This window comes from Naumovozyma dairenensis, chromosome 8 (genome assembly GCF_000227115.2).
Source record: "Naumovozyma dairenensis CBS 421 chromosome 8, complete genome".
Lineage (NCBI taxonomy): Eukaryota > Fungi > Ascomycota > Saccharomycetes > Saccharomycetales > Saccharomycetaceae > Naumovozyma > Naumovozyma dairenensis.
Window position 1 is genome coordinate 393,812 of NC_016486.1, and position 21,650 is coordinate 415,461.

The 21,650-nt window shown below is 33.1% G+C and overlaps 11 protein-coding genes across 11 annotated transcripts; 7 read left to right on the plus strand and 4 right to left on the minus strand.

Moving 5' to 3' along the window:
* Positions 1–297: 297 nt before the first annotated feature.
* RPN9 (proteasome regulatory particle lid subunit RPN9) lies at positions 298–1,539 on the plus strand (the record flags this gene model as incomplete). Its single annotated transcript, XM_003671532.1, has 1 exon — positions 298–1,539. One exon carries the CDS (start codon positions 298–300, stop codon positions 1,537–1,539), a length of 1,242 nt encoding a protein of 413 aa, XP_003671580.1.
* Positions 1,540–1,830: 291 nt separating this feature from the next.
* NDAI0H01640 (uncharacterized protein) lies at positions 1,831–3,495 on the minus strand (the record flags this gene model as incomplete). Its single annotated transcript, XM_003671533.1, has 1 exon — positions 1,831–3,495. One exon carries the CDS (start codon positions 3,493–3,495, stop codon positions 1,831–1,833), a length of 1,665 nt encoding a protein of 554 aa, XP_003671581.1.
* Positions 3,496–4,838: 1,343 nt separating this feature from the next.
* Positions 4,839–6,740, plus strand: NDAI0H01650 (uncharacterized protein; the record flags this gene model as incomplete). The annotated part of the gene is made up of 1 exon (XM_003671534.1): positions 4,839–6,740. One exon carries the CDS (start codon positions 4,839–4,841, stop codon positions 6,738–6,740), a length of 1,902 nt encoding a protein of 633 aa, XP_003671582.1.
* Positions 6,741–7,100: 360 nt separating this feature from the next.
* On the minus strand, positions 7,101–10,064 carry CYM1 (pitrilysin family metalloprotease; the record flags this gene model as incomplete). The annotated part of the gene is made up of 1 exon (XM_003671535.1): positions 7,101–10,064. One exon carries the CDS (start codon positions 10,062–10,064, stop codon positions 7,101–7,103), a length of 2,964 nt encoding a protein of 987 aa, XP_003671583.1.
* A 509-nt stretch (positions 10,065–10,573) lies between these two features.
* NPL3 (mRNA-binding protein NPL3) lies at positions 10,574–11,785 on the plus strand (the record flags this gene model as incomplete). Its single annotated transcript, XM_003671536.1, has 1 exon — positions 10,574–11,785. The coding sequence occupies one exon, from the start codon at positions 10,574–10,576 to the stop codon at positions 11,783–11,785; it is 1,212 nt and encodes a 403-aa protein (XP_003671584.1).
* Positions 11,786–12,838: 1,053 nt separating this feature from the next.
* Positions 12,839–14,416, plus strand: GPI17 (GPI-anchor transamidase GPI17; the record flags this gene model as incomplete). The annotated part of the gene is made up of 1 exon (XM_003671537.1): positions 12,839–14,416. The coding sequence occupies one exon, from the start codon at positions 12,839–12,841 to the stop codon at positions 14,414–14,416; it is 1,578 nt and encodes a 525-aa protein (XP_003671585.1).
* Positions 14,417–14,793: 377 nt separating this feature from the next.
* On the plus strand, positions 14,794–15,834 carry TAF11 (TATA-binding protein-associated factor TAF11; the record flags this gene model as incomplete). Its single annotated transcript, XM_003671538.1, has 1 exon — positions 14,794–15,834. The coding sequence occupies one exon, from the start codon at positions 14,794–14,796 to the stop codon at positions 15,832–15,834; it is 1,041 nt and encodes a 346-aa protein (XP_003671586.1).
* Positions 15,835–15,897: 63 nt separating this feature from the next.
* On the minus strand, positions 15,898–16,812 carry PPM1 (leucine carboxy methyltransferase; the record flags this gene model as incomplete). The annotated part of the gene is made up of 1 exon (XM_003671539.1): positions 15,898–16,812. The coding sequence occupies one exon, from the start codon at positions 16,810–16,812 to the stop codon at positions 15,898–15,900; it is 915 nt and encodes a 304-aa protein (XP_003671587.1).
* Positions 16,813–17,261: 449 nt separating this feature from the next.
* GPI19 (phosphatidylinositol N-acetylglucosaminyltransferase GPI19) lies at positions 17,262–17,735 on the plus strand (the record flags this gene model as incomplete). The annotated part of the gene is made up of 1 exon (XM_003671540.1): positions 17,262–17,735. The coding sequence occupies one exon, from the start codon at positions 17,262–17,264 to the stop codon at positions 17,733–17,735; it is 474 nt and encodes a 157-aa protein (XP_003671588.1).
* Positions 17,736–18,623: 888 nt separating this feature from the next.
* Positions 18,624–19,493, minus strand: NDAI0H01720 (RNA recognition motif domain-containing protein; the record flags this gene model as incomplete). Its single annotated transcript, XM_003671541.1, has 1 exon — positions 18,624–19,493. The coding sequence occupies one exon, from the start codon at positions 19,491–19,493 to the stop codon at positions 18,624–18,626; it is 870 nt and encodes a 289-aa protein (XP_003671589.1).
* A 669-nt stretch (positions 19,494–20,162) lies between these two features.
* Positions 20,163–21,392, plus strand: NDAI0H01730 (uncharacterized protein; the record flags this gene model as incomplete). The annotated part of the gene is made up of 1 exon (XM_003671542.1): positions 20,163–21,392. The coding sequence occupies one exon, from the start codon at positions 20,163–20,165 to the stop codon at positions 21,390–21,392; it is 1,230 nt and encodes a 409-aa protein (XP_003671590.1).
* Positions 21,393–21,650: the final 258 nt, after the last annotated feature.

The following is a 21,650-nucleotide window of genomic DNA, read 5'->3' on the forward strand; positions in this document are numbered from 1 at the left end:
TTTAGGGCTTGTTATCAAACATTCAACTCAACTCAATTCCTTTAAAATTAAAATTTCAGGTGGCAAAATCTTGAAAATGAAAATGAGAATTAGAATTAGAATCAGAACTAGATTTAGAACTAGAACTAGATTTGTATAATTAAAACCCAGGTACACGGCTGTTGTTCCATTGAAAATATATAAACTCAAGCCGAGAGAGATCATAGGAGAGAAAAGACTAGAAAAAAGTTGCTCTTTGCGTCTACATTCTATTATCAAAATAAATAAAAACTTACCACACACTATACCTGACAAACTATGTCTACTGCAAACATCCATGAAATCGATACCGTCTTAAGCACCCTACGTATAGAAGGCGATTCCAATTTAGAACCATTCTTCCAGGAATTTGAAACCCTATATGAAAAGAAACTATGGCATCAATTGACAAAATCATTAATTGAATTCTACCATCAACCTTCCTCGGTTTCACTAAGATTAAGATTATACGATACCTTCATTTCTAAATTCTATGATAAAATTAATCAATTAGATTTAATTGAATTCCTTTTATTATCATTAAAGGACAATTCAAACATTGAAGATTCTTTAAATTATTTAAATGATTTGAAAATGAATTTCATTCAATTGGACAATGAAAATAAAAGAAATACAGGTTTAAAAGATCATAAATTCGGTTGTTTACTAATTGATATTGAAATTGCAAGATGTTATTTACTTAAAGATGAATTGATTAGAAGTAGAGAATTATTAGATAAAATTGAAACTAAATTCAATTATAATTTAAATATTAATCCAATCCCATTAAAATTGAAGAATGCCTTTTACGCAGTTAATTCTCAATATTTTAAATTGAAAAATGATTTTAATTCATTCTATTATACAAGTTTATTATATCTATCAACTTTAAATGATAATGAAAATGAAAATGGAAATGAAAGTTCATCCTCCTCTTTCTTAAACGAAATTGATTGGAAGAATTGTGCATATGATTTGTCAATAGCTGCTTTATTAGGTGACAAGATTTATAATTTTGGAGAACTATTAAATCATCCAATAATGTCAAACATCTTAAATGACCCCAATTATCAATGGTTATTAAATTTATTAAATTCATTGACAAATGGTGATTTTAATAAATTTGATAATTTAATAAAGCATGATGAAAATTTGAAAAAATCATCAAATTCAATACTTTTGAAACATGAAGATTTCTTAAGACAAAAAATCTGTTTAATGACCTTAATCGAAACTGTCTTTGCTAAGAATATTAGAACTTTAACTTTCAATGATATATCAGTGGCTACTCATTTACCAGAAGATAATGTAGAACATCTAATCATGAGAGCTATTAGTTTAGGTCTATTGAAAGGTTCCATAGATCAAGTTAATCAATTGGTCATCATAACTTGGGTTCAACCAAGAATCATTAACTTCGATCAAATAGATAAAATGAAAAACAGATTAGTAGAATGGAATGAACAAGTTAAGGCGCTAGCTGAAAAAATGGAAGAAAAGGGTAAGCCAATTTGGGTCTAAACAACAACAAAATAGAAAATTAAACAGAAAAGAATTAACCTTTTATCTACTATAGCCCTTAACTGCAACACATAACATTATCTTATAGATATACACGTATATCAATATTTTACGATATCTTTACGTATATTTCAAGTAATAAATCTTTCTGTAGCAAAATTCTTTCTTTTTGAGAAAAATGGAATGTAGTTTCACTTATCGACTATTTTCTTGATTACATAGCTTATAATAAAAAAGACTATATAGAAGTATTTTTCCAACTTATAGAAACAGCAAGACCACACTATACAATCACTTAAATAACTTCAGACATGTCGATGGACTCAATGGTGTCGGTGAACTTGGTGAGCTGGAGGAACTAGAAGAACAGGATTCACATCGGTGATCAATATCAGATCGTGCATAACCACATCTACACCGTTTAGGCTTAATTTGTATTCGCAAAGTTTCATATTTTTCATCATAATCTAGAACAACTCGGTCTGATTTCTTCATTGGTAAAAACTTGGCAGTATCATTAACAACAATAATATTATCTTTCTTTTTTGTTCCAAGTTCTTGAATATCATTCATTGGTCCTTTGAAGTAACTATTAAAATAAGTGTCGTTAATGGGTAAGTTCGGTATGTGTCTATCAACAAGTCTCTGAGAAAACTTTTGGAATTCCCTTTCATTTCTTAAGAAATCATCGTATCTTTTGTCCGACATTCTCATAGTTCCTGAACGATTACTTTGTTTCAAAATTAATAACACATTATCAGCATCAACAATGTGTATTCCAAGTGTACACGAAGACGTATTTCTTTGGTCTCTCTCCCTAACGAAAAGATTCCTCTTATGAATAAATAGAATATCGTACTCTCGTTTCTCAGGATCATTCATTTCAGAAACTATATCACCGACTTTAAGTATATTTCTAAAAGGTGCAGTCACGGACGGGCATTCCATTACTGGACAATGAATACGTCTAGATACCAAGTCTTGATTAATCCAAAATATATTACTTTCTTCATCTATAATCTTGAGTAAATTTTTAGTCACCATTAAAATGCAAGCAATCTTTTGAGAAACTAACTCAACAAAAGTTTCATTTCTATACTCATGTGGTTCAGAAACAGGGGAAGTTTCCCTATTTGATGCTGTTTTGTCATAACGTACAGAATCTACCTTATTACATTTATCTAACCATGCAAAAGAAGTAGATGAATTAGGACGCTTCTGTTTAACTTCTCGATAATATTCCTTCTGTATCTTTGAAAAAAATTTAATGTCTTCCGAAGTAGGAAGAACATTATCTACCTGAAGTTCTAATATATCATAAGTTTGAATTAAATATCCATCTCTATACATTTTACCCCTAAATAGAAACCTTTTATTGGTAATTTTTTCTATCTTATTAGGGTCATACTTGGAAGCTTTTCCATGGTTGAATAACCGTCGTATTGGCCTTTCATTTAACAGTAATTCGGAACATGTATTTTTATAATCAATACGAGGTACTACCTTCAATAATACTTTCTGCTTGTCTTGAAGAATTTCATCAATAACAGCAATATCACCGGCATAGAATCCTTCTTTGATGAAAACATAATCACCTTTCAACAGGAAATATTCAGGATCTAATAATACACTCAAGCTTGTAATTGCTTTCAATGTAACTTTTGTGGCATATATTTCTGGAAGCGTTTCCCATATTGATTTCATGTCAGTATTTTCTTTACATTCAATGAAGAATTTTCCAGAGTATGTTTTCCTTAAGAACATTGAAAAGATTTCTTTACCATCATCTACCTCAAATTGTAGATTTTTCAGTAGGGCTTTCATAGTTACACGTTCATAACCACACCTACAACTTACACACCATAATTCTACATTACTAGCTGTTGTGTCATCAGTTGAAGGGTACTTTGGGATCCCTAAAGTAGAACCTGAATTCTCTGTAACTGGTACCGTCATTAAAAAAACTAGAAAAGTATCGGAGCTCAACAGTCTATCTTTCTAGCTATGTTCACTCAAATTTTCATTAGCAATAATACACTGACCACTTTGTCTTGGAGGTTTTTTTTAATCCTTCCTATAAATGTAACGTACTATGACTTACTTATATACAGCATGCAGGCTTATATCCCAAATTTCATAGTTTCCTCTAATTTGTGTCGCGCCCAACTGCCTTTTGTTAGTTTGTTTGGCACCGGCAGTCGGGACGTTAGACTCTGACGCCTTCAACTATGGTTATTCTCCTCTACGTACTGAGAAAACGACCGTAAATTCCTGACTTACGTACGTACCAGGCCTGGGACGGATTAGGATTAATGGATTAAAAAAGCAGGGGTTGGGCATAAAAATTTTGAAAAAAAAGGTAGGGTAGAAATCAAATATTATGGATTGAGAACAGGGTTGGTCTATTCTGGCCATGGATTGGGGCATGGATTGGAGAAAAAAATAGAAAAATAGTAGTCGTATAATATGATTTTTATAGTATTTTCTCATAAATTATATAATAAAAAAATGGATTGGATTAGGATAGACTTTGGGTTAGGATAGGATTAGGACTGAATTGAAGATTTTCACTAGGGATTAAAAAAAGGTAGGGTAGGCCGGAAATCCCTTAGGATAGACCAAAAATCCTATCCGTCCCAGGCCTGGTACGTACATAGGTAAAGTTAAAGATAAAGCCATTTCCAAAATTCGAGAAATGAAGTCCGAAAGGTGGTAGACAGAAAAAACCCTTTCCGAACCTCGGAAGCCGGCGGGCCGAAACCCGGACTCATCAAAGATGTCCAAAAAAGACTCATTGATCGATAATGGTAGGTATGCTGTTATTAAAGGTACGGTATATAAAAAACCATGTGGTTACGTACATATTTGTCCGACAGTTTTGTTGATGTAAGCGTTGGTGAAAATAGAGCGACTGGGTTTTCATACTACGATGGCGTGGAAGAAGCTTTTCAAAGTAAACAGAAGATGGCCCCCTTATTATAGTCGTACTTATTCAACGCATCGGAAGTTGAAGTCCGGAAAACTTCCAAAATTTCCAAAAAGTGTCACCTTTAAATAAAAACTTATTAAGCCTGTGCCTCACATTATGCAAAAAAAATTATTTATCAAATTGTTCATTAACTGGAAATACTTGACAACGATGAAATATTTTATTTTTAACATATATAAAGGGTAACTACTTGTTTGTTTTCTATATTTCTTGTTTCCACCTTTCCATTATTTGAGCGGCTTGGTTCAAATAAACTGGAATATAATAATATACTTTATTAATATCAACTTAACAAGCTATAAACAACAATATGCAAACAGTCCTTGGCTCACAAAAAAGGGCCCTTTTCAGAAATACCGTTAATAAAAGATTTTTCTATAAATTAACCAATTCGACTTCTGTTGAAAACTCCACTACAAACTCAATTGCACTTCGGCCAATTTCTCAAGAAAATTTATATTATGCTCCATTAAAATCAATCATTTACACCTGTAAAAGGTTCTATGTTCCTGGTACTTCTTTATTGGGTTCTAAACAGAGTTATAATTTATTAAGTGATGTCCCAACTAGAAGTAAATTTGAAAGAAATGCCACAGATAAAAATAAGAAAGAACAGAAAGATTTAAACTTTGTTGAGGAGTCAATTGATTCTTTTAGTGAAAATACCCTCACACCTTCTAAAACCCTTCCATATGCTTCCTTAAATCCTGGCTCGACTACTTCGACACCTAATCCGACCTCATCGCCCGCTTCTAATTCCATCGCTCCCGAAGGTACCCCTAATTCGGTGCCCGCTCCCGAGGGTCTCAGTTTAGGCGAAAAAATTGGAAAAGGAAATAAAACCGATAATAAGAACAATGATAATGATGACTTAGATAATGAGAAACTAAACAATGGCAAACATAAGAAGGAGGAAGATAAACAAAATGATTCTGATAATTGGAAGAATTACGAACAGCCCAACTCCACTGCATATTTGAAAACACTTTCTCGAATGGAAATATTTTCATTAGCATTCATTGGATTGGTAACGTTGAATAAATTAATATTGAATTTAGTCATTAAATTATTCCCAATCCTTCCAACACCCCTAGTTCTTTTATTTGTTTCAAGATTATATTGTGGTGGTACCACACCAAAACAAGTATTAAAGTGTGGTAAGAATCTACAAAAAAGGGGCATCTCAAACATGATGCTGTCATTAACTATTGAAAATTCTGAAGGTGATAAAACTTTCAACACTGATACAATCGTTGAACAGACTATCGAATCCATTCATACTATTCTGAAACCAAATTTACTTGAGCAACTGAATTCTTCAACTCTGGCAGATGTTAATGACATTGCTCCTGGATATTTAGCATTGAAACCTTCTGCTTTGATTGAAAAGCCAAAGGAGGTACTTTTAAACTTTGGCAACATTCACAACAAATATTGGCAACAACAACGTAGAAAATTGATTGATAACTGTTCTAAAATTAATCAAATTATCTTTGATTTAAATAAGGAGTTATTAAAGAAGTATCCAACCAGAAAATCACCATTTTTCGTTTGTACGATTGATGCTGAAAAATTTGATTTACAGACTAAAGGTGTTTATCAGTTACAAAGAATCTTAATGAAAAAATTTAATTCAACTTCTTCTCCGATAGTGTCTTGTATTGGAACTTGGCAATTATACCTAAGACATTCTGCTGAACAAATTGAAATGGAAAAAAAACTAGCTCATGAAAACAACTATAAGTTAGGTTTAAAAATTGTTAGAGGTGCTTATATGCATTCTGAAAAAGATAGAGCTTCTATTATTCATGAAACAAAATTTGATACAGATGTTAATTATGACCAAATAATGACTAAAATTATGGCAGACATGACTGAGAAGAACGAGGAATCAAGTTTTGGTCATTTAATAGTTGCTTGTCATAATTATAAATCACAAATAGTTGCCACACAAATTTTGGCAGATAAGAAAGATTGTGAATATGCAAAAAGTAATGTTGTTATTGGCCAATTGTTAGGAATGGCTGATAATTTAACTTATGATTTGGTTAATAATCGTGGTGCTAAAAACATTATTAAATACGTTCCATGGGGTCCACCTCGTGAGACAAAAGATTACTTATTAAGAAGGTTACAGGAAAACGGTGACGCTGTTAGAAATGATAACGGTTGGCCATTACTTAAGAACATTATGAAGAGCTTCTTTGAGTAGGTTTCTCTCAATAACTAAACATTCATATATTTATGGTATCTGTACCTTAGGTACAGATACCCCCTAAAAGGGTATATAGTTAATAAATATTCCAATGCCCAGAAATTGAAGCAGTACGCAACATATATTAATACATGACAACCATGTCATAATGAGATATATGTTATTTTAGGTTGGAACACTAAAAATATACAAGCAATTTGAACCAGAAACAGATGAAACAATCGTGTAGTAGTTTTATAGTTATTTAATCCAGCATGCCCTTTGAAACTATACATATTAAATCAAAAAAATTGTCTGCAAGTACTGTGGTTAATTATTTACAAGGTATAGTAGGATATTATATATTTTATAGTACACTCACAATGTCTTAATATTCCAAGCCGGCTCAACTGTTTCACCATCAATTAGTGGACCAACAACTGCCACGGAACTATTCTTTGATAATAAATATTTTTCAGCAACTCTGTTAATATCCGACAATGAAACATCCAACAATTGTTCCCTTCTTTTCTGTCTCATCTCATCAGTTACGCCTGAAAAAAACTCAGTAATACCTTCTCCTTTGGGACTTGTGGGCGCATCAATTTGTTGGAATATAGTTAGCTTTGCTTCATCTAAATCATTCTTTACCCATTTAGAACCATTCAGCACATATTCTGCGCTTTTATTAAATATATCTAAAGATCTTAATGGTTGTGGGTCTCTGTATGAATAGTAGCTAAAAATACCAGGCAAAGCACTATATGTTGCACCACCCCCATAGGCACCTCCTTTCTCCCTTACTTCACGATGCAAGTGTCTGAAAGTTAATAAATTCGAAAGGACCTGTAAAGGAGCTCCATCTTCGTGTGTATATGGTACACCAGTTAGACACTGAGCTGTGTAATGAACCTGGAAGGGGAATGTGATTAATGTCGGAACACCGTCAGCTCTCGGTAATAAATTGCAGTCTGAAGTTTTGTCAAATTTTCTGACTGGATGTGAAGGAAGAACTGCAGTAAATTTCTGAATTTCTTTCTTCATTTCTTCATTCTGGACTGAAGTGTCTGTAGTTACGAAGAAATCTAAACCTCGCGAGTTTATAATGTATAATTTCAACAGATTCATTTTATCGATCACCTCACGTTGGAACAGTCCCTCATCATCAATATATGTTGCCAATTTTGATATTAGTTGAATTTGTTTTATACCAGATAATGTTTCATTAATTGCGCTTGTTGTATTCAAACCTGCCGATGCATAACCGCGAGCATACAAATGCCCAGAATCAGCCACGGATGATGTATTGGATGAAGACAGTGATTTAATCAAAGTCTTCATTTTCGCACTGTTCTTTTGAAAGTCAGTTTCTATTAATAGTTTTTTCCATATGTCAAAAATATGATTCGCTTTAGAGTTCAACGCCCACCCATCGAAAGCAAAAGATAAATGAGGTTGCAATGTTATTGGGTTCGATGAAACGTTTATATTTGCTGAAACACCCCCTGTATATAATCTCATCGAATCTTCTATATCACTGTATGTTTCAGTTGTTGTTCCCAAAGTTGTTAATGATTCGGCGAATAGTGGAAGATATGGATATAACTCTAAGGGGATGCTATCATTCAAAGATCTTTTAGCTCTAATATATGTTATATCATTTGTATCGGTAAGACGGTAGTTTATAGTAGCATCCTTTTGTACTTCATAGCTATCACCATTTCTCGGAATATCGTCGATTGTTAAAGTAGGTAAGCATGATACATCTTCTTTTTTCTGTTGCATTGTTTGCAGTGCCTGGCCTCGTTTGAAAATGATATCCTTATCCTCTGCGTCCAAAGTTTCTACTTTTGACCGTAGCCTTTCTTCTTCTTCTAGTTCCAAGTTATTAGAAAAGTCCTCCTTTCCCTCCATAGAGAATTGGTGGTAAGGTTTCCCAATTATATATTTGTTAAGTAGATTCTTAAATATTTTGTCGCCATTTTTCTTTAAATCTTCTCTAAACCTTGCTAATAATTCATCAACCATTAGACTATTCAAAGGATCTAAATTATTTGTCCATCCGGGGATTATTGAATATAAAATCTGCATACCAAAATCAGATTTTTGATCTTTTTTACCTAATTCAAGTTGATGAATGATGGCATCAATTTTTTTCCTGTCAAAATCTTCATTTAATATACTTTCGAAAGTTTGTAGGACTGTTTTCTTGAACAGATCCAAATCCTTTGCACCTTGTACACCAACTGTAAAGAAATTTAACGCTGTTGTTGATTCTACTCCTGTGTTGACTGAAAAATCCAAACCTATATTAGATTCAATCAATCTCTGATAAAATTTAGAAGAATGACCGTCTAGTAATAAATTCCCTAATATTTTAAGTAAGAAAGTTTCATAGTAATCATCTGGTGACCCACACATCCAGGTCATGGATGTCTTTAATTGTATTTCTGGTGGTAACATAAAATCGAATTGACCATCCATAATGATATCTCTATTATTTGAAAGTGGTTGTGGTGTGGCCACATTAGCCGATTGTACTCTCTTCCCATAACCAATAAACCTCTCATGCAAGCTTTTCAATGTATCATTCAAAGGTAAATTCCCATAAGTATAAGTTCTAGAATTAGAAGGATGATAGTTCTTGTGATGGAACTCAAGTAAATCTTCATATTTTAGATCTGTAATTTTAGTTGGATCGCCACCAGAATTATTTAAAGACGGATAAATACTTTCTTGAAATTTTGTCCAGAAATAATAATTTGGGTTCGAGACTTGACCTTTCATTTCATTATACACGACACCTTTGAAAGTAAGATCACTCTTTGGATCATTTACGTCTGTATTTTCTAATCTCCAACCTTCTTGATAAAAATCTTCTGCTTTTAATAATGGATTTAAGGTGGCATCCAAGTACACATTTCTTAAATTTTCGAAATCTTTGGCATTTGTAGTGGAAAACGGGAAAAATGTATAATCATGACCAGTCATTGCATTCATGAAATTAGCCAATGATCTATTTAACATTTTGAAGAATGGATCACGTACTGGGTATTTTAATGAGCCGCATAGAGTAGTATGTTCAAGAACATGTGGTACACCAGTACAATTTGGAGGATTGGTTTTGAAACTAATGCTAAACACATTATTCTTATCGTCTCTATCAATATGTAAATGCTTGGCACCTGTTTGATTATGTATAAGATCTACAGCTGTAAGTTTCAGTTCTGGAACTGGAACAGCTCTTTTGATCTCGTATCCGTGTATGATACCGCCCACGGGATACTTTCTTAATATGCTTGCCTGCGCATAACCTGAGGCAAATCTTTGAAATCGTAGCATATCTCCTTGATAATGAAAAAAAGTTGTATTGTAGTTCTTCTAATTATTAACTCAATCTTTTTTTCTTTATCCTCGAGCAACCCTTGTGAAGTGTAACATTGGCTCTCTCTGCATAAACCAACACCCAATTTCCAGATGCCTTCCCTTTATAGCCTTTAATGGGATGCCTTAAAATTATAACTATGATTTCTAATATAAAACTTATCGAGAATATTCGATCTTGGGGCGTAAAGAAATGTATCCGTGTCACTAACGGAGGATAAAGGCAAGATCACTTCCAACGTGTATTGATAGTGCAATGTCTGGGTGCGCCCGAATCTGGGAAATGGTTTTTTTTCCTTTTCTTTTCTTTTCTTTCCTTTTCTCATGGTAAATATAAAGGAAAACCAACTTGTTTATATATAGCAAGGGTGGCAAATTTTTATTTAGATCTTCTTTTTGACTGTTTACCTAGTTCCCTTCTCCTCAATTGAACAGACTTTTATAGGTATCTATTATCAAATTAAGTGATGTCTGATCAATACGAAGAACAACCTCCTGTCGAAACGGCTACTGAAGCTCCTCAAGAGCCTCAACAACCTATGGAATCCGCTAATCCTTCTGCTCCAACTGAAAGCCACGAAACTGCCATGGAATCTGAACCCGCTCCTCCAATGGAACCAATGGAACCGATGGACGAACCAATGGAACAAATGGACGAACCAATGGACCGTCAACAAATGCAACCAGAACCCCAACCATACTATAACCAACCTCCTCCATCTCAATACCATCCTCATCATCATACTCCACACCATCTTGAAGGTGAATTATCTACCACCAGATTATTTGTTAGACCTTTCCCATTCGATGTCCAAGAAGCTGAATTAAATGAAATATTCTCCCCATTCGGACCAATGAAGGAAGTTAAAATCTTGAACGGTTTCGCCTTTGTTGAATTCGAAGAAGCTGAATCTGCATCAAAAGCAATCGAAGAAGTCAACGGTAAGACCTTTGCTAATCAACCATTGGAAGTTGTATTCTCCAAGTTACCTGTCAAAAGATACCGTTTGGCATTGAGAAACCTACCTGAAGGTTGTTCATGGCAAGAATTGAAAGATTTGGCCAGAGAACATAATTTAGAAACTACTTTCTCATCAGTCAATACAAGAGACTTTGACGGTACAGGTGCCTTAGAATTCCCAAATGAAGAAACTTTGAACTCAGCTTTAGAAAAATTGAATAACATTGAATTTAGAGGTTCTGTTATTACTGTAGAAATTGATGATAATCCTCCACCAATCAGAAGAAGTGCAAGAGGTGGCTTTAGAGGCCGTGGTGGTTTCAGAGGCGGTTATGGTGCTCCAAGAGGTGGTTTCAGAGGCGGCTATGGCGGCTTCAGAGGCGGTTACGGAGCTCCAAGAGGCAGTTTCAGAGGTGGCCCAAGAGGTGGATTCAGAGGTGGCTATGGCGCTCCAAGAGGAAGCTATGGTGCCCCAAGAGGTAGCTATGGTGCCCCAAGAGGAAGTTACGGTGGTCCAAGAGGCGGCTATGGCGCCCCAAGAGGTGGTTACGGTGGCCCAAGAGATTCATATGGTCCTCCAAGAGATTCATATGGTCCACCAAGGGATTCGTATGGTCCACCAAGAGATTCATACGGTCCTCCAAGGGATTCATATGGTCCTCCAAGAGATTCATACAGATCAAGAGATGCACCACGTGAAAGATCTCCAACAAGATAAAAAAAATAGGAACGAAAAACCATTAACTTTCATCTTCTTTCATCCTTTTAAAAAAAACACAAAATTTGTTATAGTATTATATTTCTTTTCTCCATTTATTCCAATTATAGTGTAGTTTACTCGTTTATCGTCTTTTTTTTAGTGTATTATCGTGGAATTTTTAATGACCAGTTAAATCAATGAAAAGGTATGATTAACGAACAAAAAAACCCACATTTCCCAATCCAATTTAAATGAATATATCGTTATTATTATTATTGTGTTTAACTTATTTATTAGGGTCCCCTCCAAATGCTTGTATTATTACCAAACCAATATATTATTTCTATGATCCTAACAGAAAAACGTCATTTAGATAATGTCTCAAGACCATAATCCGACCCAGAATGTTAGGATAAGTAACTTCTTCCATGGCAGTTTTTCTTTTTACTGTAAATTCATGTGACCTACCGTTGTCCAACACATAACCGGATTCTCATATTGTATGAACAAAGAAGAAAGAATATCGCATATGTGTTACATAACGCAATGAAACATTTGAACGTTGGAAAACTGTATATAATATCCTCATTACCTCATTCATTCCTTAACGAAAAAGGAATTAAAAACCCATTATGTTCATGTGAGAATATGAATGGATGTTTTTGTAATGAGAGCTTCGCAATATCATTGCGAATATTCTTGATAATGTAGTTAGAATAGCTCACCACTTTGACTCTTGTAATATAATCTCTATACTTTAATGATATATATATATCTTATACTTGAAATCTCTGTCTGGCTCATTCTTTTTTGTTTTCTTTTCTAAATATTATGGGGTCGTGAATAATGATTTGTTTAACTTATAAACTGCTACTTTCCAATAGGCAAAACGTATTTAAAAGCAGTAAATACCAAAGAAAAGTATACCTTCATAATTTTCCACATCTTTGACACAGCATCTCCCCAAACATTGACCTCATAGAGACTGGGCTCTAATATTTTGTGTATCTGTATCTTGCAATTCTCCAGGCGGTGGTGGAGGAACAAAAAATCATCAATTCATCACAGAAAATGCTTGAAAAGAATCTTCGAAAACTAATAGCGATATGTTTCCTCCTAACTTATGTGTTACTAGGTATTCCTTTATGGTACAAATTAACAACAATATATCGGGCCACGCTTCCCATAGATTACATTGAATCACTACATAATGATCAATATCAAGATGTTCATTTGGTTATTCCCGTGTATATTAAACCTGATGTTTACAAATTCCCAGACATACATGATGCTGTACAAATCCAAATCAATCATTTATTAAACTCATTGAAACAAAAAGTGCCATGGTCATTACAAATATTACCATATGATGATACCATTGACGAGAAAAATCATATAATTAATTTGGAATTGGCTGATTTTGTTGGATATAATGCTGCATTCGATAGCAAAGAGACTACAGTTTATTATGATGATAAATCTGTTGCTAGTAATGATTTGCCTTTTTTTATTGCACAAACTTTAATTGAACATACATTCCATATAGAGGCATCTGAATTAAATGAAATAGAACAACCAACTCCTCAAACTAGTATTTCCGTGGCATACACACCCAATGTTCATTTAAGTATCTCACTTCTAAGTGGGGATGGTTTACCAATTGGTTGGGATATTGAAACAACTTTAAAAGATTATTTTTCTCCCTTTAGGGAACTTTTGTCTCCAGTTGTCAATTTTACAGTAGATACCTCAATTATTTACTACAATGATTTGAACTTACATTCATTGAATTCAACTTCAAATATTACATCTACACAACTATCTCATGCCATGGATTTGTCCGAATTATCATCTATGAATTATTTTTCAGAATCAGTCGCATTAAACTTGGCGATCGTATTCCCAAGTTTAGAAAGGAACCCTAACGGCTTCGAATTTATTAATTCCCCTAAAAATCACAGTAATTGGCAAAGTTTTGTCGTACCACAATGGGGAGTTATTACTATTAACAAGTATCCATTAAGAAAGAATTCATATTTGACGGAGTCATATTTGAACCCAATAATGTATCAATTTGCTCAAGATCTATTTGAATTATTAGGTCTTACAAATTCATTAGATGATGAACTATTATCACCTATTATAACGATAGATTCATTTAAAAGAATAACGATATTAAAGAATTTAGAGAAGGCAACTGAAACTCTATGGTCATTAGTTAAATTGACTAAATCATTCCAACAAATGGCTATCCCCAAGGAAGTATTAGAGAATGTGAGGAAGGCATTAGAACTAAGATTGAATATAGTTGAAATGTTAAATGATCCTAAGTTGGGAGATGATCTAGTTTGGAGTCAAGCATTAATTATGAGTAATCAACTTGTCGAATATTGTGAGACGGCGTTTTTCCATGGTGAGATGTTGAAGCAGAATTTCTTCCCACAGGAACATAAAGTTGCCGTCTATTTGCCATTGTTAGGACCATTGACCATTGTCACACTTATGGGGGTTATAAAATGCTTTAAAGAAAATAAACTACTGGCAAAGTTACAGGAAATCGACGAAGACGTATCGTCAACCACCATATATAATGATGATGAAAAACAGGATGAGAAGCTCATACAGGGTTCAGAGTCGGATGAACTCTAGTGGTTTCATACAGCTGCACGCACGCGAAGTAAATATATGGCAGAGAGAGTAACCATTGTTATGTAACCATATTTAATATAGAAATGGTATAAATTAATTGTAATAGATTTACTTATTACCTTGGTAGATCATCATCATAACGTTATAAAGGATGGGATGTTCTAGTTTGTATATTGTCAGCATCCGTACATCACATACAAAACTCGTGATATGAGGGCTTAATGTGGAATAGTTAGTTAGTTAACAACCGGTACAGGATGTTTCGAACTTAAATGGCAGATATCACGTAGATGTGGGCACAACGAAGAGTTGCCCATTCGATTGGAAAACATTATATATTCTAACTGGACCCAAACGTATTAGTTTAAGGAGAATAGATGACCATGACTGAACCGCAAGGACCATTAGATACGATTCCCAAAGTAAACTATCCACCGATATTAACATTGGCTAATTATGACTTGACCAAACAAATGATTAGACAGGTCCTCAGTGAAGATCAAGATTATGTATCATGGAAATTGAAAAGTTTTAGAACAGGCGGTACCATGAATTCCTTTCTGCAAACAAATTTACAACATCAACGAGAACAGCAACAAGCAAACAATGTGAAAGAAAAAGAAAATAGAGTAAAGAAACCATCAACAAAGAATCAAATTAATAATGTTCCTAAAAATGTTAAATTCATTAGAGATATATATGAAACTATACAAGCTGAAGAAATTAAGCAGAATAGGATAAAGGAATTAGATCATGATGAACAATTTAAATTATTGGTAACGAATTTGGATGAAGATCAAACTAATCGATTTGAAGTTTTCCATAGAACTTCTTTGAATAAAAGTCAGGTAAAGAAATTAGCAGGCACTGTAACGAATCAAAGTATTAATGATAATATACGTGTTTTCCTTCAGGCTATTGGGAAGATTTTTGCTGGAGAAATAATTGAAAAAGCGTTGGATGTTAAATTGAAATGGCTTATGGGGAAAATGGTTTGTGAATTTGATCGTCGAAAAGAAATTGGAGTTCAATTAGAAAAATACTTGAAGAAATTAACTCTCTTATTAGTAAAAGAGGATGAAGTGGGTGACGAATACATCAATGATGGCGTCATTGAATGTTCACCTGATCCTTATTTTGATGATGAGAAGGAAGAGATGAAATTTATCAAAGAAGGTAATAAATTGTTGGGAAGTAAGGATAATACCCAGGTAATAAGACTTGGACTAATCTCGCATTATAATACATTGGTGAAAGAATTTAATAAATTGGATGTTAGTGTAGAGAAATATAATAATAGTCCTCTTTTACCTGAACACATACGAGAAGCTTGGAGATTATATCGATTAGAAAACGATACAGTATCTACAGCGCAATGGAGGCGACAAGGAGAAAGAAGTGGGACCATGTTCAGATGAATAGTTCATAAGATCCTATTAAATTAAAGACTGAAAAAAATACACAAAAAAATTTATACAGTATTATTTTATGGCATGCTTCCATTCCGCACTCAGCAAAATATAATGTGTTTGCATAACTTTCAACTCCTCTAATTCATCTAAGAATTGTAAGTCTCGTAATCGTTTCTTTTCGGCGGTAGAAACGTTATGGTTGAGTATTTCCCACATATCATTAATCTTGATATCGACTTTATTATCTATGACAGATTTATTCCATCTTTGAGAGTATTTCTCCTTTGAATTAAAAGTCATTAATGTTGGCATTTCAAGGTTCCTGGACTCTCTTAAATTGGATTGCATGATGATACCAAATCTATCATTCCCATGCGACTTATTTTTTTGGTCACTCATATCATCATCACCTCCACCTATGGGATCATAAGATATCCATGTCCCAGATTCATAAAGATTCATTATAGAATCTATTAGATTTTGTGAATCCTGTTGAGACATATAACAAAGGACACATTCTGTAATTATTAATGTAGGTAGTTTAGCATTTGTAACATTTGTCAACATAGAAATCGTCTTTCCCGCATCTTTCAAATCAGAAGGGGCTATATGGTATTTATTTGTTGATATGGAAGCATCTAAAGATATCTTCAATGACTCATTATTAGATATTATTTCGTCTTTCAATTTAATCGATTCATCGAAATCAACATCAATGAATTTTGCAATTTGATCCTTATAATTATAATTTAATAAATTTATCATTCTTAAATCTGATCCACAACCTAGATTAATTATTTGAGCCTTTTCATTCAATTTAGAACATTTCAACAGAAACTGTTCGATATGATAATCTATAGAAATAGTACGTAAATATGTTCCATAATTCATCACGGGGAAGGAAGTAGTAATATTTCTATTTATTTTCCCAAAGACTCTTCTACTGAATTGTTTTAACGTTTTTAAATATTCCGAATAATACATTGGTAGCAACTTATCAGCAGATATGGAATTGTGACAAGTGCTACTTCCAGCATTGGAAGTGTCAGTACTTTCATTCAAGGGTGGTAACGGTAAATAACCTTTTGAAATAGCAGCAATTTTACATGAGAGGGCGTCGAAATCAGTTTGTGCAATAACTTTGTCCTATTTTTCTTTTTTTATGTAGAGTACTTTATGGACAGTTATTTTGTTTGCGTTCAAGCCTTAAAGGTACACCTTTATCTCCATGGAATAGCGACCTGCATGCTATTAACTGTTAATCTTTTCAGGACCTTTAGGCATGTTGATATATGTCAAAATTATCCCAATAACGCTTCTGTAGAAAAAAACAGAATTTCAATTACATATATGAATAAAGCCAAGAGCTGAACTTTTGGAATAAGAATATATAGAAGCTAGTACTTAGAGTAATTATCCGTCAAATTGGCAAGATGGTAGAAGCTTATAAACTTGATGATCAAAGAAACCTACCATATTATAAAAATGATTATTATTGGTTCTCTCTCCATTTCTTGGTGTCAAGTATTGTGGTACTGTTAGTGGTTTCAACTTTCATATTACCATTATTTGGGATCCAAGTGATTACAGATGATCGCCGAGTTATTATAAATGATTTATTACCTGAAAGGAAGACTATACTTTATGCACAAAGTTTCTTCTTAATGGGGATGTTGTTCACATACATTGGATTGCTGTTTTATAATGAAGATGTGTTAAGAGCACCGTTGAATGATTTAAGGACAATAATTGATACAAAAGGTAAGATAGCCATTATAGATGATAAGAAAGAGTTCTTGAGCGAGTATGCATCAAAGGAATCCAGTGGTATTATAGATCTACCAATTATGGATGTATGTGAAGTGTTATATAGATACAGGGAAGAAGATGGCGAAAAAGAAAACTAACGATAATTTGGTCCATAAGATATGGAAAAATATGATTAGATGACAGCTTGTATTAGTTGTGATTGAGGTTTGAACAACATTTTTAATAGTTACTATTAGTTAGGACATCGAATACAAATAGCGAAGCTTTTTTTAGGAATCTAAAGGGTTATCACATTTCGTCATATCATCTCGGGAAGGAAGGCTACGGACATGGTTCAACATCTATTCGATTACTTCATGATTTTCTTTTGCTCCGATTTATTTGTGTCAAAAAACAATAGATAAATTATATGGTGAAAACCGAATAATAAAACACGCATTGAAACGACCTACAGGTGTTCACTTTATGAAAAAAAATTATGTAAACGCATTATGTAAATTGAACTCGTCTGGTTGAACCGTTAGTATCAGGAAATTCGTAACCAATTCGAAAGATTACAGGATGTCTGCAGCTATTTAACGGAAGCGATTGCTCTGCCGTTACGATAGATTCTACATCATATAATAATGATATATTGTGCTGTGTAGTGCAATGTCCTGATGTCTGATTATTGTCTATTCTATTGTCCTTACTTGCCCTTAATCTATGGGTAAGATGGCAAGGACTAATTCAACGACTTTGTTAAGGGGCGGGAATACTATTTTGAAGAATTCAACACTTCCCGTAATTAAACAGCTGGAAAGAACTAGTCAAATCTCTAATACATATTGTTCGGTAGAGATAACATTTTCTCTAATAGCGTGTTGGAGAAATTAAACTGCTATTGCTGTATTCTCAATGCCTGTGTGTCTTTTCTTTATTTCATGATGGACAACTTCAGACACCGTGAATGTTGGGAGGTCATTCTGAAAATATAGTATATATGAAAGAGAACTAAGCTCGAAGGCTTATCTTTTCTGAAGACGTTATCTATTAATATAATAATAGGATGGTATATCAAATTTGAACAATCCGTCGATATTTGTTTCTTCTTCCAAAGAACTAGTTTCTTTCTGTGTTATATCACTATGACTATCGTTACCATTATTGTTGTTATTGTTGCCGATACTAGTATGTATATAATCATGTTCATAGTCATGAATTATTTGTAAGAAATTTAACATTTTTATACTAGAGTTAAATTCATCTCTTATATTATTTGTAGTGGAAGAGATAGACGGCGGATATTCCTGTTGTTGTGGTTTCATTTGTTTTGGTTTCCATCGATCTAGTTCAAATTGTAACTTATGATTAATTTTCGTATTTGTTGAAACTTTCTTTCTTTCAAAATATTTTTCAAATTCAATGAAATTTGACATTTCGAGGATGATATGAAAATATTTCAAGTATTCAATATTGGACCAAAATTTCATAATCTTATTTAAGTCTCTAAAGGAGAATAATTCGACAAAGACGACTTTTTTATTAAATTTTTGCAATTCCCAAAATATTTTAAACTTGACAAAGTTTATGAAGTTTGATTGAAATAACAATTTCAAATCAGCTGGAGTGAAATCTGCTGGTAAGTTTGAGAATTTGACAATATATTGAGGTAATGTTCTCCAAGAGACTGTAGCATCATATTGATCCATAATGCTATCTTCTGATGTGCTTGTTAGACCATCACCTTCTAAGTGGCGTTCTGGTTTTTGGTCGGAACCCATGTAATCAGATTGGACGTCAAAGTCACTGTCTTCAGTATTGGATTCAGAGGTTATGTCGTCAAAGTCTAGCTGTCTTTTGTCAGTAAGCGGGTCTATGTCAAGAAACTGCTCCAGAGTTAAAGATGCAGCCATAATTCAAAAATACTTTCTTGATGGATATTATATTATGGTATCTTACATGGGGGAGGGGGGTTGAATGCCTACCTCTGCCTGATCTCACTTCAAGAAAATATCCAATAGTAGACAGCGCTAATGGTCCTATTAATGATTTCTTTTTACGTACGTACTTTCTCTTCTTCAATGTGACAGTATCGGAGATTCTTGTTTTCTTATTATGTTCCAAGGGCCCAGCCTTGCCCTAGCTGTAGAAGGGTTACTTTCACAAACCCTAACAGCCTGGACCAGGGTTCCCAGATGTCGGAAATAAAAAAACGCCACAGTTCTGGAAGCTCTCAGCGCGTGAAAACTTTTCCATGAGAGGAACAAAGCCACAGTTAAAGGAAGAAAACACAAACTGTGGACTTCCCACAGAGACAAACAGACAGGACAGTCACAGAGTCTTAAATCTTCTGCAGATATATCCGGTAGATTACATAATGTAGGTAAAAAGAGATGAGAGAAAAATAATAACACAGGGTCCCTGTAATATTTATTCGATATTATATATTAGGCAATGGACTATATATATATGATTCAACATGAATACTTGATCTGATCTGATCTGATCAAGACATTCAGTACTTCCTCTTGACATTTCACCAAGGATATATATATCTGATAATCACATACCATCGGACCACAATGGCTTTCCACCATGTGTCAAATACAACAATGGGTATAATATTGTTGTCCATCGTCATAATATTATGGGTTACATCTTCTTTGATAACTTCCACTATCTTGGAAACATATCACTATAATAAACCATTCTTAATCACATATTTAAATATCTCATCATTCTCCTTCTACCTGGTACCGAGCTTACTCAAAAGATTCAGATCCAAACCCGCCTCAACATTTCCTTCGGATTGTGAAAATAAACTAGAATATGAATCAGAAACTTCATCTTTATTAAACTCTCATGATAAGAGAGATACTGCAATGCCCTTACAAAAAATTATTAAGTTAAGTGGAACTTTCTGTCTATTATGGTTCATGGCAAATTTTACCACAAATTCATCTTTATCATTTACTTCAATCTCTTCTCAAACCATATTATCATCTACATCTTCATTCTTCACTTTATTAATCTCCTCATTCCTTCATATGGAAAAAATTAATAATTTGAAAATATTTGGTATATTAATATCATTCTGCGGTATAATATTATTAACAAACTCAGATAATAGCAATAATAATAATAATAACAATACAGCAATTAGTCAAAATTCCATCCTAGAAATAATATTTGGAGATTCATTAGCTCTACTGGGTGCCTTATTCTACGGAATTTATAGTACTTTACTAAAATATTCATTACAAAAAAATGAAACAAGACAACAAAGACAACAACAATCGAAACAAATAACGGAAAAGACAAATTCTTTTGATATTAAATTATTCTTTGGATTCGTTGGTTTAATAACATTAACATGCTTATGGCCAATATTAATAATATTAAATTATTTCCAAATTGAAACTTTACAATTACCAAATTCTAACCAATTGATCTTATTAATAATATTGAATTGTTCCATTAATTTCATTAGTGATTTTTGTTGGGCAAAGTCAATAATTTTAACAAATCCATTAATAGTTACCATGGGATTAAGTTTTACAATCCCATTAGCTATGTTTGTCGATTTCATGTTCATTAATTCATCAAATAGTAATTCAAATTATTCTTCAATGAATATAAACTATATCATCGGTGCAATTTTGGTAATGGTATCATTCTTATTAATTAATTCCTCCTCCTGCTCCACCTCCTCGGAAGAAGAAGAACAACAACAACAATTAAATGACACTAACCAAACCATCCAGCAACATGATTATGAAAAGAAAAATCATTATTTTTACAATAGCATTTAAAGAAAAGTGGAAGAAAAAGACATGTACCAAAGCATTTCGTTCATTATAGAATCAACAAAATATAATTCCATTTTCATTTCATACGTATACATATATATATATATATATATATATGCATCCTTTTTAATACACATATTCATATTCATTATACTTTTCGATATTATAACTGATATAAACTGATTATTATTATAGAATATTATTATTGTTGTTATAGAATATTATTATTATCGAATATTATTTGAAACAGTAGTCTATAGT